This window comes from Diaphorina citri, unplaced genomic scaffold (genome assembly GCF_000475195.1).
Source record: "Diaphorina citri unplaced genomic scaffold, Diaci psyllid genome assembly version 1.1 scaffold237, whole genome shotgun sequence".
Taxonomy (NCBI): Eukaryota; Metazoa; Arthropoda; class Insecta; order Hemiptera; family Psyllidae; genus Diaphorina; species Diaphorina citri.
In genome coordinates, this window is record NW_007377674.1 from 32,328 (window position 1) to 49,275 (window position 16,948).

The 16,948-nt window shown below is 36.6% G+C and overlaps 1 protein-coding gene across 1 annotated transcript; it reads right to left on the reverse strand.

Annotated features, from left to right (window-relative positions):
* Positions 1 to 2,721: 2,721 nt before the first annotated feature.
* LOC103506466 (DNA damage-binding protein 2-like) lies at positions 2,722 to 3,562 on the reverse strand. The gene is made up of 2 exons (XM_008470855.2): positions 3,450 to 3,562; positions 2,722 to 3,041 (listed from the first exon to the last, which is right to left on the reverse strand). The coding sequence occupies exons 1-2, from the start codon at positions 3,524 to 3,526 to the stop codon at positions 2,906 to 2,908; spliced, it is 213 nt and encodes a 70-aa protein (XP_008469077.1). The 5' UTR covers positions 3,527 to 3,562; the 3' UTR covers positions 2,722 to 2,905.
* Positions 3,563 to 16,948: the final 13,386 nt, after the last annotated feature.

Genomic DNA, 16,948 nt, shown 5'->3' on the forward strand with positions numbered 1-16,948 from the left:
ATAAGCCATGCTAAAGAATAAAAGCGTGATCAACGGAGCCTTGACCATAGCTCTGACCCTCACAGAAAATGAAGAAATTGAACCTAGTATTTTCCTGCAACGTACGATGTTTTACATTTTTGATATCATTTTAATCTCAAAATTTCCAATGGTAATAAAACACCTCACTAAATAAGCAGGAGGTTCCAGGCTCTGTTGTGGAAATCCTGGTGCAATTGTCGATGGTCTCGGCAAGGGTCAATGGTCTATGGTCGCCGTTGTGGACAGTGGACACACACTTACTACTGATCTAGATTTATCTTGAAAAACGAAATTGGAGAGGGAGGGGGGAGAGTAGAAGAGAGAAAGGGAAAGAGAGAGAGAGAGAGAAAAAATAAGCAAGAAAAGTAATGATCTTACTCATAATTATTAGTGTGGAGATATTCTGAAAAGTGGATACTTCCTCCTGTAGTGTCCTCGGGAATGATGGCAAGTATTTCTTCATTTAATGCACAATCAATCCTCACTACCATTCCTTCAAGTCCTACATTCCACAAGGTGTAATGGTCTGGCCTCTGACTTTTGGCAAACTTCATGGCTAGGACATTGCCTCCGGGTCCAATCTGAAATGGTAAGAATATAAGTAGAACCTTCACTGCATTTTTTTTTTTCTTTCTTTTTTTTTCTCCCAAATTTTAAATACAATGTTTGAACATAGGCTGATATCATAATAAGAATCTAATAAATCCTATATTAGTTGAACATACATAAATATTACAAAAAGGGATTGTCTACCATGGGAATGTATAGGTTGTACAACTGACACAACATTGGTAATAGGTACCTACAACAATCTTACCCCATTCTTCTGAAGTAATAATTTCCAATTCACAGAATAATCTGTCTGCTTCAAATCTCCAACAACAATATGCCCATGTTTATCAGAAAAAGCAACCTGTTGAGGTCTATATTTGTTCCATACGAGACAAGTAATTCTTGCTTGCACAAAGGAATTTCTATCCAGCAATTTAAAGTCCAGCAAGTTCTTTGAGAGGCACCAATTTTGAACCTGAAAAGGCAAAGTTATTTTTTAGTATATTAGTGGATAAGTATAGGTATTTAAACAAAAGTAAAAAAAAACTCATGTGCTCCCTTGCATCTTGCCTGTCAAACAATACAGTAAATTCAGTCCTCACAATCATTATCAAACATAAAATTGGTATAATTTAGCTAACGAAATGGTCAAGATATCTTACTTGAGTAATGTGAAACATATAATCTTACCTCTCTCATTGATTTACATTCATCTCCATGGACTTGTCTTCCTAGAACAAATTTGGTAACATTTGGGAATGTTGAAAAGTCCATGAAATTTCCTAAGCTCTTTAATGTCTCTGATTTCTCTGAGGTCTGATTGAGAATGTTTTTGGAATTCTCATTGGATGATTCATTGCTGCCATCAATTGGAGGTAAATCTGCTAATCGTTTAGCAGCTCTACTTATTTTGTTTTCTTTATCTTTGATCATTTTCTTCACAGTATCCACATCAAGAGAAAATTTCCTAAGCTCTTTAATGTCTCCAATTTCTCTGAGGTCTGATTGAGAATGTTTTTGGAATTCTCATTGGATGATTCATTCCTGCCATCAATCGGAGGTAAATCTGCTAATCGTTTAGCAGCTCTACTTATTTTGTTTTCTTTATCTTTGATCATTTTCTTCACAGTATCCACATCAAGAGCTTGGTTGATGGTAACTTCTCTGACATTCAAACCAGAAGTACTTGGTTTACTGCTGGTATCCTCTGTTGATTTTTTCTTCCCAAAATATTTGGAGGTCTCTGGTTTTGTTGGTTTTTTGTTCTGACTTTTATCATTTGCCTTCTTTTCTACTTTGGTGTTTCTTGATTTTTTATCTGGCTTGGGTGGGGATTCTGTTGGGGTCTGATCTTCAAGATCTTTGCTTTTTCGTTTCTTTGGTCCCATAATCAGTATTTTTTTTTTTTTTTTTTTTTTTTTTTTTTTTTTTTTTCCAAGGCTTCTTGTGTTGTTTACAACAAAAAGATCATTACAAAACAGCTGATTACATGACGTCACATTACAATACAAGCGCGGGAAATTTCGAATTACAGGGCACGTTTACACGATACGTTCATCGATTGGTACTCACTTCATTACTAGCGTCGACCGCATATTGAACCATTTCCCCACGGATCACTGAAGTTAAGCAATGTTGCGCGTAGTTATTACCTGGATGGATGACCATCTGGGCAATAGCGTTCTGCTGTGTTCCCAGCTCCACTCAGGTTGAGTGAGGTTAAACTGAGGTGGGTAGCTTGTCACCAAATGGTAAGTAAAATAAAACGAGAAGACCCAAGTTGGCGTTAAACTACCTCACGATTCCATTGAGGAGATTGGGGTTATGCTTTTTCTCATTTTGGAGACGTGGGGAAAAAAAAATATCCTAGCACGTGTGGATGGGTGACCATCTGAAATTCTGGACAATCGCGAGATGCTAGTTTGTCTCAGCCCCATTCAGGCTGGGTAAGGTTAATGTGGGTAGGCAGGTAGATTGGGTAACGAAGAGAGGGTAAAACTAAAATCACTACAAAAACCCTAGCAAAATTTTGCAATTAGCAGTGACAATAATCCGATAATTCCGATTGGAAAAAAAAAAAGAGTTTGTGGGAAATGATCTCTACGACACGGAACAACTACATACTACTATCATGTGCTTCATGCATAAGACAATGAGGTCGTGCTTAGGTACCGGGTTGAGATAGGCAAGATTGGTAAACTAACCTTGTTTTTAAGTTACCACTCCCATGCCACACTGTAGAAACAATATCCTGTCTCAACCCAACTCACAATATCCTGTCTCAACCCAACTCGGTACATAACCACAACCTGAGTATAAAGAAGAACTAAACTTACTTGAAGTAGGCTGAATTGACAGCTTTGAGGTGAGACAGTTCGGCTATGAAATCTTTCTTTGATTTGACATAACGCCTGTCCCATATTTTGACAGTTTTATCCAGAGAGGCTGTGACAAACAAGGTAGGGTTCCTGTACACAAAACGGAGAAAAGGTGAAAATGCCGGAAAACCATGAAAATATAAATTTCGTGTTAATATAGGCCGAGCGCACCGGCGCGCGGCGCTTCAAACTTTTGAAGTTCGCAATTCGCACGCCTAGTTAGCCTTGTAAGCACTAGGTCGCGAGTTCAATTTCCACCTCGCATCGAACTTTATCCTCAACAAATAAGGTTCGTTCTCGGAAAGGCTGGCTTTCTCCTATCCTTCTCTCTTCCTTTTGATTTCGGGATGATAAGACAAACCTCTAAAATAAATAAAAATCCTCCATTATCCTAGGTACCTAGTCCTCAAATATCTCACCAATGGCAATAAAACACCTCACTTGGAAACCCATTACCTAGAATTTTTTCGTACCATTGCGTTCTACCTACAAACTTGCCTTGGACAGAATTCCAGATGGGTTATTTTTGTTTTGGCAGCTTGGAATTTCTCCACAGTCGTTCCATCCATATCCATGAATGTTACAAAGCCCTTGCTGCAGCCAGAATTTCGAAGGAGAGAGGAAAAAGGGAAAGGAAGGAATGAGGATAAAGAGATGTAGGGAGAGAAAAAAGAATTACAGCAGAGAAGGAATTCGGAAACAACATCAGGGAGAGGGGGAAAGAGAAAAGAAAGAAAGTAGGAGAGGGAGAAAAAGGGGGTATTTTATATCTGGGGTACAAAAATAAGGCGGGCGCGGCACCATCGATCCACAAAGAATACCCCGGGAACAGAAAATGAGAAAAAAAAGGAGAAAGAAAGAAGAGAAAAAGGAAAAAAACCTGCGACACTTCCAAGATCATTGTACGCTTTCGTTTTTTCTCACTTGAGAAATTTTCTCTCTGGAAAAAATTCTCGTAATATTTTATTATTATCATTGATGTTGTGTTCTTTCGTTATTCTGCCTTTCTCTCTACCTCCCTCTCCATTCCTCCCTCCCTTTTATTTTTTCTCTTTGTTTTACGTCTTTCCAATGTTCAATAAATTAAAGCTTATTAATATCATAAAAGGTCAGAAGAATTCTCATAAAAAATATTGAATTTTTCCCAGAAAGTACGTAGTAAATACCTATTATCTATGTTGACTGCAAAAGTAATGGAAATATTAATCAGGGATAATAGGTATAGGTACGTACCTAACCTATGTCCCTTGACCTTAATGTTTGAGAAAGGGTAAAGTAAAGATCATCTCTATAGACAAATTCGAGGGTGGGAAACAAGTACCAGATAGAAAAAGGAACAATCAGGAAACAAATACCAGGCGACATTCCCAATTTAAATCCCGCCTTGGAAATGTTTCTGGCAATAACAAACACAAATAATATCAGAGAAAAATATACCAGAGGAAGGTTAATGTTTGAGTAAGGGTAAAGTAAAGATCATCTCTATAGACAAATTCGAGGGTGGGAACCAAGTACCAGATAGAAAAAGGAACAATCAGGAAACAAATACCAGACGACATTCCCAATTTAAATCCCGCCTTGGAAATGTTTCTGGCAATAACAAACACAAATAATATCAGAGAAAAATATACCAGAGGAAGGGGGCCTAAAGGGGGTTAGGGGCAAAGTGGGGGCATACATTTCGTATTCCATTCCATTTCAAATGTGCTAGTGAAAGAGAAGGAGGTCTCAGCCAATAGGAGTGACACGAAATCCGAAATAGAAACGGCATGAGGAATTTTTTTGTGCGTCCAGGCCGGGATTTATGAGTTAGCCTTCAGGGGGCACAAAGTTAGCGATGAGAAGGCTTACGAAATTTTCAGATGACAAGAGGGATGGGGAAGTAGAGAGGGAAGAGGAAGAAGGAGAAGAAGAAGAAGCAGGAGCAACAGCAGCAGAAGATGAAACTGTTATGAAAGTAAATGGATATGAAACCCAGAACATACACAAGTTGAACTTTTAGAACGAGAACTCCTCAAGCATCAACTTCCACCGAATTCAACATTTTCTAACATGGAGCTTTTATGAAGGTGCTACACCGTTTTAAAATTGTTCAATATGTATATGCCTTCTGGACATACCTGAAATTTCTGAAATTTTGTGAGCCCTCCTTCTGAAAACTCGCCTGCCACTCACAATTCGAGCAATAACATTCACAGACCGAAAACATTTCTTTGCGTCGAATCCGGGTGCTTTTCTCCGAGTGTTTTATTTGCTCTCCTGTTCCCTTTTTTCTCCATTTCCATTCCACATTTACAATTTTATTCCATTTCCAACCTTTCCGAACCCCTTTTTCCCCTTCTCCCCTTGTCCCCAACACGGTTGCCTCTCTTGAATTGGGGGGTTCATTGTGAGAGTGGTGGTTTTTTTCGAATGTAATTCTCTTTCACTTGGTGTTTTATTCGTTTTTCCAATTCGTATGTATTTTCTTCTATTCACCTCGCACACTTGGCATGTATTCGCTCTGGCACAATCAAATACAGATGAAATTCCTACGAAAGAGAGTTCGTTTCAATTTTATCTCTTTCATTCCCCAATATTTCCTGTTGGGAAAGAAAATACGCCAATATGCTACCCGTTCTCATCTGTGAATGAGAACTTGGAATTATTTATTTTAGACATTTGAGGATTCGAGTCCATGAATACCAGGTATTGCAGCTCGTAGATAACTAGATACTTTCCTATGTACCTGCCTCCATAACTACCTATTACATAAATAAGACAAATGGGGAAATTTTAGGTAAAAGGTTTATATTTAGTGCCCCTTATCTGGATTGTTTGAAAGTATATTGTCACATTGTGAAAACTTGCTTATTTCGTTCCATCCGTCAAACGAAAAACAAGTAAAATAAAATATGAAAAATAAGTAAATAAATATACACTGTCTCAACTTTTTTTCAACAAACTTTTTTTTTTTGCATTTGTATCGAATCGGTAAAACTTCATACAACTCGACTCTCTCTCCTCTTTTTTCCTCTCTCCCATTTTTCCTCCCCTATACCCCCCTTGAAACTCGAGTATCGATCTCAGTTTTCCATTTTATTCCCCTCTTCAAGTTCTCTCCTCCACTTTCGAGTTTTTCTCTTCTTTTTTTTCCTCTCCAATTTGGGTTTTGGTTTTCCTTCGTTCTCTTTTTTACTCTCTCTTCCATATTATATTTAATTTCTTTTTATTTTCCTCTCCAATTTGGGTTTTGGTTTTCCTTCGTTCTCTTTTTTACTCTCTCTTCCATATTATATTTAATTTCTTTTTATTTAATTTTGTCGAGAGACACACACAATTTTTTGTGCTTCTGTGTAGCTATATTTTTTTCTACAATTTAGGTATATTTTCCATTCCTTTTTATTTCGCATTCTCTGCCTCTCCTCTACATTCTCTCCCTCTTACTCATATTTTATTTCCTCATGCCCTTTTCCATTTTTCCTCAAGTTGGGGAAAAATCTTTCCAATTTATTTTTTTATGGTTAGGGAGAAATGTGTGCGGGGTACCTACTTGTGTAGGGAATAGAAAAAGAAAATCAATCAGTACCAACTTTTTCTCTGAACAATTTTAATACCTGATAATGAAGAGTTTCTTTTTTACCACTTGTAAGACAATGACTGGCTTTCTCATATTGCTATCCTGTCCCATCGCTTTCGGGATGATAAAACCTTTAGCAAGTTACAGATCCCTTTATCAAACCTATTAAAAAAGTCACAGTGAACTTCGCCACTGACTTTGCTGTGCATTATTTTCAAGTGAAGAAGATTGAAAAGGTGTCGCTGGTGTAAAAAAAAGTTAAGGGTTTAAATTTAAATTAATCAAAACAAACTCAAAATGATAATAATATTTATGTAGGTACTCGTATATAAACGTACATATATTTTTTACAATTTTTTCTCAGAATACCGAAAGTAGCCCGTATTTCCTCATATCTAGGTATTTTTTCTTCTCTTCCCGGAACTTCCAAGACGTATGATGGTAGTTGGTTCTGTCTAGTTCTATTTTAAGCAGACCACATTTGAGAGATTCTAGAATATACCTAGGAAGGTAGTACCTACCTATGTAGGTACTCACTCATCATGTTGAAGAGGCGTCTACGCTTCTAGGTAAGTAGTTCATAAAAAAAAGACTGATGGGGGAACTCAGTAAAATTCTGGACATAGAAAAAGGTAAATTTGTCAGTGATGAAAACTCCAAACAAGACTCTAATCCGAATAAATTTTCCCAAGCTAAGGCAAAATCCTACCTTTTGTTTTCAAGTATTCTCCACACACATGAGGAGTGTGTGCAGTGGTGAAAAGTAAATATGACTTTTGGATTAAAAAAAGGGTTGAAAAGCCCTTAGCATTTGAATTTGAACGTGTTCAGGAATACATTAGGAAGCCCACTGGTCTCTTATCTTAACAGAGAACTCCTCACAGGACTGAAGCTCCGTTTCAAATGGGCCCCCATCTCCCTCCAATTATTTACTTATCAAATAAAACTGCCCTTCTCTCCTTCCTTTCTCTCCTACGATAAATATTTTCTTTCTGTGTATTCTCATTATCGGTACCTTCTGTGGTTTTTCAAAATTTCACCCTTTATACGAATACAAAACTTGAGAATGTGTGACACTGTGACATAGTTGATATGTCAATGGAAATAACAGTAATGTCTGAGTATCGTTCATGCCCACAGGGTCTTTTCCGTTTTTATTTTATTGTGGTTATTCTTGGTAAACATTGATTAATGTGTCAAGAATCTGTTTTAAGTGAATACCTAATAAGGATGATGAATTTTTTGTAGGTACTTAGCTCAATGTCCAGATTTTCAAGTGTTTTCAAACATCTTTATTTCTTTTTCTTCTTCTTTATATTCTTCTCCCTCTTCATCGTCGTCTTCTTCTTTCTCCTCCTTCCTAATGAGAGGAGAGTTTGAAAAATAACCCTCTATATCTAATGATCCTGGTATCCTGTGGGCTGAAGAGGAGGAAGAGACACATATCCATCTCCTATCCTTTCTCCGATCTCTCTCCATATTTTCTTTCTGTGTATTCTCATTCTCGGTACCTTCTGTGGTTTTTCAAAATTTCACCCTTTATACGAATACAAAACTTGAGAATGTGTGACACTGTGACATAGTTGATATGTCAATGGAAATAACAGTAATGTCTGAGTATCGTTCATGCCCACAGGGTCTTTTCCGTTTTTATTTTATTGTGGTTATTCTTGGTAAACATTGATTAACGTCGTCGTCTTCTTCTTTCTCCTCCTTCTCCTTCTTCCTAATGAGAGGAGAGTTTGAAAAATAACCCTCTATCTAATGATCCTGGTATCCTGTGGGCTGAAGAGGAGGAAGAGACACATATCCATCTCCTATCCTTTCTCCAATCTCTCTCCCATATTCTTTCTCCTCTTTGTCTCCTCTCTCTTCCTCGCTCAAAAAGGTGTAATAATGATGAAATGTGCTAAAGAGTTGAAAAAAAAGAGAGGATGATGAGCACCTATCTCTACATGCTATAATGCTATGTGCTGCTGTTACTGTGAGTGAAATGTTTTCTTTTTTTTTTATGATTTTTCATTTTCACAGCATTTTCCAGAAGGAAAAGTAATTTATCTTCGTAACTCTTCACCTTTCAGTTTTTTATTCATAATAATGATGAAATGTGCTAAAGAGTTGAAAAAAAGAGAGGATGATGAGCACCTATCTCTACATGCTATAATGCTATGTGCTGCTGTTACTGTGAGTGAAATGTTTTCTTTTTTTTAAATAATGATGAAATGTGCTAAAGAGTTAAAAAAAAAAGAGAGGATGATGAGCACCTATCTCTACATGCTATAATGCTATGTGCTGCTGTTACTGTGAGTGAAATGTTTTCTTTTTTTATGATTTTTCATTTTCACAGCATTTTCCAGAAGGAAAAGTAATTTATCTTCGTAACTCTTCACCTTTCAGTTTTTTATTCAAGAGGTGATGAAATGAGGATGCTGTTTTCCGTGTAAATAGATTCATTATAATGAAAAGTATTACAAGTAGGTACCTAGAAATGGGTATCCTATATCTGCACAAGAGAGGATAGGTATCTACCTACAGTCTTGTATCCTATAGCCCCTAAAGAGTGACCTCATTACCTTGTACCTACTTTTTCATGGAGAAGAAACTAGTGTCAACCTTTTGCTGAAACTCTATGAGAATTTGTCTCAAGTAGATGGACAAGATAAAAGTAGATAGGTAGTCTCCAAGAACTTGATTTTTTTCCCAATATTTTAACTACCTACCTAATGCTGCCATTAAGTAATCATTAAAACTTGAATTCTTATTTTTAAGTAGAGTTGAGTTTCCCAACATTTTAACTACCTACCTAATGCTGCCATTAAGTAATCATTAAAACTTGAATTCTTATTTTTAAGTAGAGTTGAGTTACGATTGAGTTTAATACTACTCTTATCTACCTTTTTCTAACCTCTCTACAGTAATTTTCCTCCTCCATACCACTGAGCTAGTTATAACATGGGATTTAACGTCACTTTTAACAACTCAGGTCTTCTCACAACGCGACGGGCAACTCACACCACTGATTTTTTTTCTCCAACGAAAAATTAACATTTAAATGAAAATGAATTTGAATAGTCGTGCAAAATGAATTCGGTTCTTTTGATCTTTTTGCTGAATTTCGAATTCAACAACTTACTCCTTTTTCCACCATTTTTGAATTCAAAGATAAACTTTTTTGTTAACTCTCACCTCTGATGCTTTTTCTGATGGAGTTTTTTTTTTACTTTATTACTGTACGATCGAAGTGCGGATTGTTTTCTCAGGACGTTATTGGTGTGTCAGCCCTCTATTAACGTATGGATAACGTTAACTACTCCCGCACACTCTTAGATTTTTATCTCGAGACCACGATCTAAAAAAAGTAGGGGGTGGTAGGTAACATTAAAATGTGAACATAAAAATGGCATATGCAAAACATGGGAATAAAAATATGAATGTTCAAGTATGGGGGACGCCTCTTCAGTTCTCTCTAGAAGTGGAATAATAATAATAAAATAAAAAATAAATAAATAATAATTTAAAACCGATGATTTATCTCCCGTAATATGCTTTTTTTCATTCTCCATTCTTCCTTTATTTTTTCACCCAAAGAAGAAAGGTAGTTTTTAATGGTAATCAAGTTTACAAGAAGAATCTTAGATCGATTTGTACCTTAACGTAGTATTTCACAGTTCCACAGTGATGCATGATTATAGTTGTGCACATTGCATATGTGAAAAGATTTCAGGCTGTTCTATGTTATGGAAACAAAGTTTTCAATCGATTTTGAAAAATTTCGAATGTAGGCACGGTACAGATACACATTTATGAGTAGCTAATCACTAATCACTACCTACCTAGGTACTTCGTCTTACCTTCCTACTTTTTTTTTTCATAAATTTATTTTAAAAGGGGCACGACTTCGATTGTCATTAGCCCCATTATGGAAACAAAGTTTTCAATCGATTTTTGAAAAAATTCAAATGTAGGCACGGTACAGATACACATTTATGAGTAGCTAATCACTAATCACTACCTACCTAGGTACTTCGTCTTACCTTCCTACCGAACCTACCCTACCAAAGTTTTGGTGAAGTACCGGAGTAGGTTTGGTTTTCCATTCCTAAATTATAAATTGAAAGTATGTACCAACTCACCTTGCTATAGCTAACTTTGAAATGGAGATCATTCTGTGTGAAGCTAAGAAGTCGGTATATATTTAGAGAGGTCATAAAAAAACGTATCACAACCTTTTTTTGACTCGAGCTAAAATCATTACTCTGTAATAAAAACACAATACCAGCCCACCATGTTCTGGGGATGTAAAAATCTATTTCATTGTTTTTACACCACAGGGCGGAAGCGGTGGAACATCGAATGGATTTTAAAATATTCCGAAAGCGTTGACATGACTCCGAGTCGAAAAATTTCTAATTAATCAAAGGTATGTACCAACTCACCTTGCTAGCTAACTTTGAAATCGAGATCATTCTGTGTGAAGCTAAGAAGTCGGTATATTTAGAGAGGTCATAAAAACAAGATCACGTATCACAACCTTTTTTTGACTCGAGCTAAAATCATTACTCTGTAATAAAAACACAATACCAGCCCATCATGTTCTGGGGATGTAAAAATCCATTTCATTGTTTTTACACCACAGGGCGGAAGCGGCGGAACATCGAATGGATTTTAAAATATTCCGAAAGCGTTGACATGACTCCGAGTCGAAAAATTTCTAATTAATCAAACGCGTGTCATATTTTATTATTCTGCGACAATTTTTTTTTCCATTCCATATTTCGAAAATGTAAACTCCCACTTTTCTCGTGCAAGGCTAATTTCACACGATGCCCTGTAATGGGGGTAACGTTTTGATTTTCAGATAATCTACGTGTCTGCCTATAGTAATTTTGTCCATATTTCATTTCGATATGTAGATAAATAACTAGGTAGTTATACTATTGTTTGATTAGTAGATTACTGAAATTTGATTGGTAGGTAGGGTAGACATTTGCATTACTAGGTATTTAGTGCACAAGGTATTTCCATTCCATATTTCGAAAATGTAAACTCCCACTTTTCTCGTGCAAGGCTAATTTCACACGATGCCCTGTAATGGGGTAACGTTTTGATTTTCAGATAATCTACGTGTCTGCCTATAATAATTTTGTCCATATTTCATTTCGATATGGAGATAAATAAATAGGTAGTTACTATTGCTTGATTAGTAGATTACTGAAATTTGATTGGTGGGTAGGGTAGACATTTGCATTACTAGGTATTTAGTGCAGAAGGTATTTTTTCCAATAAACAATAAGATTTTAGTACCACCCTATAGATTTTTTTCTCTCGATAAATATTTTTTACTTTTTTTTTTTTTTCTTCGATTAGGCGCTTTAACCACTTATGATAGTAAGGTCGTTCGCGCCGGTTCTCGGTTAGTTCATATTAGGTGGTAGATGTTCAGTTTTTGGAGGTAGGAGAATAGTGAATTGACACCTTCTTCGTCGTCGCCGAGTGAGGGAGGTGGTCGGAGGGAAGCACGAATGTGGCCGTGGCGGGGACAGGAAAGGAGATGACGGACGGATAGTGGGGCCCCGCATTGACAGATGGGAGGGTCGGACTTTGTGAATAGATGATTGTGAGTGAGGCGGGTGTGCCCTATTCTCATTCGGGTTAGGATGACTTCTTTGATTCTTCTATCTTGAGTGCTGGTGTTCCAATGTTTGATGTTAGGTCTAATCGATTTCAGTTTATTTGTGTTGGGCACATTGTTCCACTGAATTTGCCATTCAGAATTCATTATTGAAGCAATGATAGGCTTTAGGTCCTCAGGGGTGCATAACTTCATTGGAGCCAAAACGTTAGGGTTCTTTGCAGCATCGTCGACAATTTCATTGCCTCTAATGCCGCAATGAGACGGACACCACATAAAGGTCACTTTTTTATTACACAATTTTAGGTAACTCCAGGTTGAAAATACTTTGGTGACGAGGGGATTTGTAAATTTGACATTGGCTAGGGCAGCAATGGCACTTCGGGAATCTGAAACGATCAGGAACTGATCAGAAGGGCTTTCTAGGATGGCCTCCAGACATAGGAAAATGGCGATCAACTCGGCGGAGAATATGGAGTTGATGGGATTGAGTGAGGTTGACCGCACCATATCTCCTATGCTGAAGGCGCAACCAGTGGCGTCAGGAGATTTCGAGCCATCCGTATAGCAGATGGTGTGATTAGCATATTTGGTATTGATGACTTCGCTGAACTTCTGTTGGAATACTACTGGGGCAATATCAGATTTCTTTCCTTCACCTAGACATTGATCAACAGGAGGTGCGCAATTTGACCACGGGGGAACAAACCTCACGTAAGGGGCGACTTCGCTAGAATCTAGCACGTGGATGAAATTGGCGACCTCCCTGAATCGAACGTATAGAGGCTTCGGCTTATTGACTGTGATAGTGATACCAGACATATCTTGATGGAACAACACTTTTTGATATTTTTTACTTTAGAATCGCTTTCGGAGCAATGCCTATTCGGGAATGAAAAAAATTGTCCTCTAGTCGGATATTTAAGTGTTTTTCCCGAGTCTAGTGTAAACCCAGCTTTCTATCCGAACAACATTTTTGAGTATGAAAAAGGGAAAACAATATTTTAACCCCCTCCGACCCCTTTTCCAGTTTTCAAATTGAAAATTTTGAACAATAAAAAAATGCGTCAACCAAGCAAGGGTTTGAACTGCAGAGTCATGGTCCCAATGTGACTTTTGAATCTTCGCGTGGCATTTGATTGCTCTCATATTGTCAACAATTTGGTGAGAATGACGCTCACACATGAGTGAATTTTAACAGTAGGTGATTTGAAAGTTATGAGTATCTACCCATTAACATCAGGTCGGAGAGACGAGAAATCATAGAATATTTGACTGCTTTCAACTAATTACCTGCACAAAATCGAAATATTTTGCTGTACACACACAAAAATTCAATTTCAATATGGGTACCTATACCTACCCAATACTGATACCTATGTAGGGAATCATTTGGATGTCGAAGCAAAGGAGGTATTATTAAACCTTGGTGGAAAATTGAAAAAAATGTCTCCCATACCGAGGCCATTCTTTGTATAGGTACCTACCTACCTACTTATGTGTTAAAAAAGTATGTGAGCGGTAGGTACTACGTACTCACTTTCTTAGGCAAACTTTAATGTGCGTATTTGTATGCGAGTGGTACTGGAAAAATTACATTAAAAGAAAATATTTATGAACAAATGAAAATTTAATGTATAAATTACGTTATGAAAGCTTAAACTTAAGTAACAATATAGCGATCATGGAAGTAATATTTTATGCTTAGGAGAAAAAAATGTAAACCGCGAATGTAAATTAAAGAAAAAAAATAAAATCATTATGAAGAAAAAAACCCAAAATATATTACTTTAGTTACCCCTGCTATTAAAATCCACTTAAATTCAACCCCCAACAATGCTTTACTACTTACAAAACGGCCAAAAAAATAAGAAGTTGTGACACTGTGGTGGTGTAGGTACTTTCCTGTTTGTAAATTTATTATTTATTTATCCAATTTGGTATCTACATTTCGAATTTCAAAGTGGACTAAAACTGGTTTCTGACTACTTACAAAACGGCCGAAAAAATAAGAAGTTGTGACACTGTGGTGGTGTAGGTACTTTCCTGTTTGTAAATTCATTATTTATTTATCCAATTTGGTATCTACATTTCGAATTTCAAAGTGGACTAAAACCTGGTTTCTGAGCAAAGAAACGAGATTTTGTCATAATGTTCCACCCTCTGTGACAACACAAGTTTTGGATCCCTTACGTGCTCATCTGGACTTCTTCCAACGTACACAAGTATTCCTCGTAGGCGTAAAATATTCAATCCTTTATCTTAGGTTAGGTAAGTACCTACCTACCTACCTAGGTAAAATTGTTTCAGCAGTAGAAAAATCTTGGGTAAAACTATTTGACCAGTAGGTAGTAGGTACTTATTCCCTTCTGTGACAACACAAGTTTTGGATCCCTTACGTGCTCATCTGTACAAGTATTACTCGTAGGCGTAAAAATATTCAATCTTTTATCTTAGATTAGGTACCTACCTACCTACCTAGGTAAAATTGTTTCAGCAGTAGAAAAATCTTGGGTAAAACTATTTGACCAGTAGGTAGTAGGTACTTATTGGTTTCTGAGCAAAGAAACGAGATTTTGTCATAATTTTGTCCCCTCTGTGACAACACAAGTTTTGGATCCCTTACGTGCTCATCTGGACTTCTTCCAACGTACACAAGTATTACTCGTAGGCATAAAATATTCAATCCTTTATCTTAGGTTAGGTAAGTACCTACCTAGGTAAAATTGTTTCAGTAGTAGAAAAATCTTGGGTAAAACTATTTGACCAGTAGGTAGTAGGTACTTATAAGGAAGAGGTTAATGATTGGTACACATTAATGGTCATTATAATTGGTCCTGATGATCGGATTAAAATGTTCTGTTGAGTCCATTTGATTTTATTTTGTCTAATAACAGGGTAGCATCCTCTGCCTGGGTCCAAACTCCAACATCCGAACTATTTAAATTAAATAAAATAAACAGGGTGGGACTAGATGTAATGTCAAGAGACTCATAAGGTAAGATACTGATTTCCAAGCTTTTTTGCCCTTTTGCCTTTCGCACGCGGCTGTAAGAAATTCCTATTCTGTTCAGGTAAATATTTGATTCATTTTATTTTTCTTCGCAGCGATCAAAATCAAATCGTTTCATTCTTTCACATGAATCACAAGTTTAATGAATATCTATCATGGTTCACCCAGTAAGACTTGGTTCAATATTTTTCATAATCATATTAAAATAATATAAAGTAAGAAACAATCAATTTTTTCAAGTTGATCGATTTGATTATTTTTAATTTCCCAGAAGGTTTTATTTTCTAAAATAATATATACAATTTAAAAGTAAAAAAAATTAATACTTATTATTAAATTTTTCGAGAATAATAATAATTTGAAATAATTTACCCGGAGGCAATGGTTGGGTCATAAATAACCGAATGTAGTACGCTCGATTAATCCAATCAGTCTGTGTTATATTTATACATGTTTTCTGTTCTTTTGACTGATAGATGAATGATTGGATTCGATCTTGTTCTCTCGGATCAAGATTATTTGCTGGACTTTGAATTCTTATATCGGTTCAAGGCCAAAAGCTTCTGTAATTTTATTCATCTAGACATCTAGCTATATCATACCGATGTCTGTATGTCTGAACTCTCATAAGCGAAAACCTGAAAGAAATGCCGAGTGTTATGAAAACCAAACGTGTATTTTCCTTTCCAAATTTTCATGGTGATAGTAATGTAAAAAGGAAGATGACCTGGCATCACACCGTTTCCCACTATTACCACCTGAAAAATGCGAAAGAAAAACAGCTCAACAGTAGACCTTTGTGCTCTGACTATTTGTTTTTGAAGTAAATCCAAAATCCAATTAGGTATTGTCATATTCGTCAGTCCACAATCAATAACATCCGCATTATCTGCAAAACATACAACTCCGCCTTACTCTTCAGCGAGATAGAACAGTTTAGTACCCCGACATGCTACGGCACAGGTATATAATTACAGTAAAATGGTTCTGGTCATGATTTATGGGTTATGGGGCACTTGAGAATATTGTCCCAAGTACGAAATAGTTAGGTAGGTATTTCCTGAGATGAATAAGGTTGGGGAAGGAAGATGTCTCGAAAGTTAGACATCACAGTATGACGTTTTTATTTCCCCTGGATTTAATTACCTTGGGATGTTGGAAAAGTTTGTAACTAGATATAAATATTTCAAGGCAATTATTTCATTAACCATTAGCTGTGTATAAACTATATTGCACCAAGCCAAAGGCAGTTTCAATCATATTACTCAACAGCAGGACAAAGTAGGTAGCTTGGAAATCTCACAACTGATATACCATGGTGTCGGCCAAATTTTCAACAAAAGAGGTATTACATGCCTCTGTTGAAAAACTGAAAGTGAAACCCGCGCTCTCCTGCTTACCAGACGATCACTTGACCATAATGATGCGACTGGCAAGTTCCCAAATTTTCATCTTCTTGTACAGATTACTCTTTAAGTACATAGAAATACCCAATACCTACCAACATTGAAAATACCTACTGAAATATACGGATGTTTAAAAAAATGTATCTAATACGAGTTCTATGACCTACCCGATAATTTCAGAAAGAACTATGGCTATCTATCTTGCATATTGCACCAAGCCAAAGGCAGTTTCAATCATATTACTCAATAGCAGGACAAAGTAGCTTGGAAATCTCACAACTGATATACCATGGTGTTGGCCAAATTTTCAACAAAAGAGGTATTACATGCCTCTGTTGAAAAACTGAAAGTGGAACCCGCTACCTCCTGCTTACCAGACGATCACTT

What these genes read in the sequence shown, in the direction of transcription:
- LOC103506466 (XM_008470855.2), bottom strand. Translation starts at nt 3,526, where the DNA reads ATGGATATGGATGGAACGACTGTGGAGAAATTCCAAGCTGCCAAAACA. An exon ending in CATCTGGAATTCTGTCCAAG is followed by an intron (nt 3,042 to 3,449) that starts GCAAGTTTGTAG and finishes TTTTGTGTACAG; the next exon opens with GAACCCTACCTTGTTTGTCA.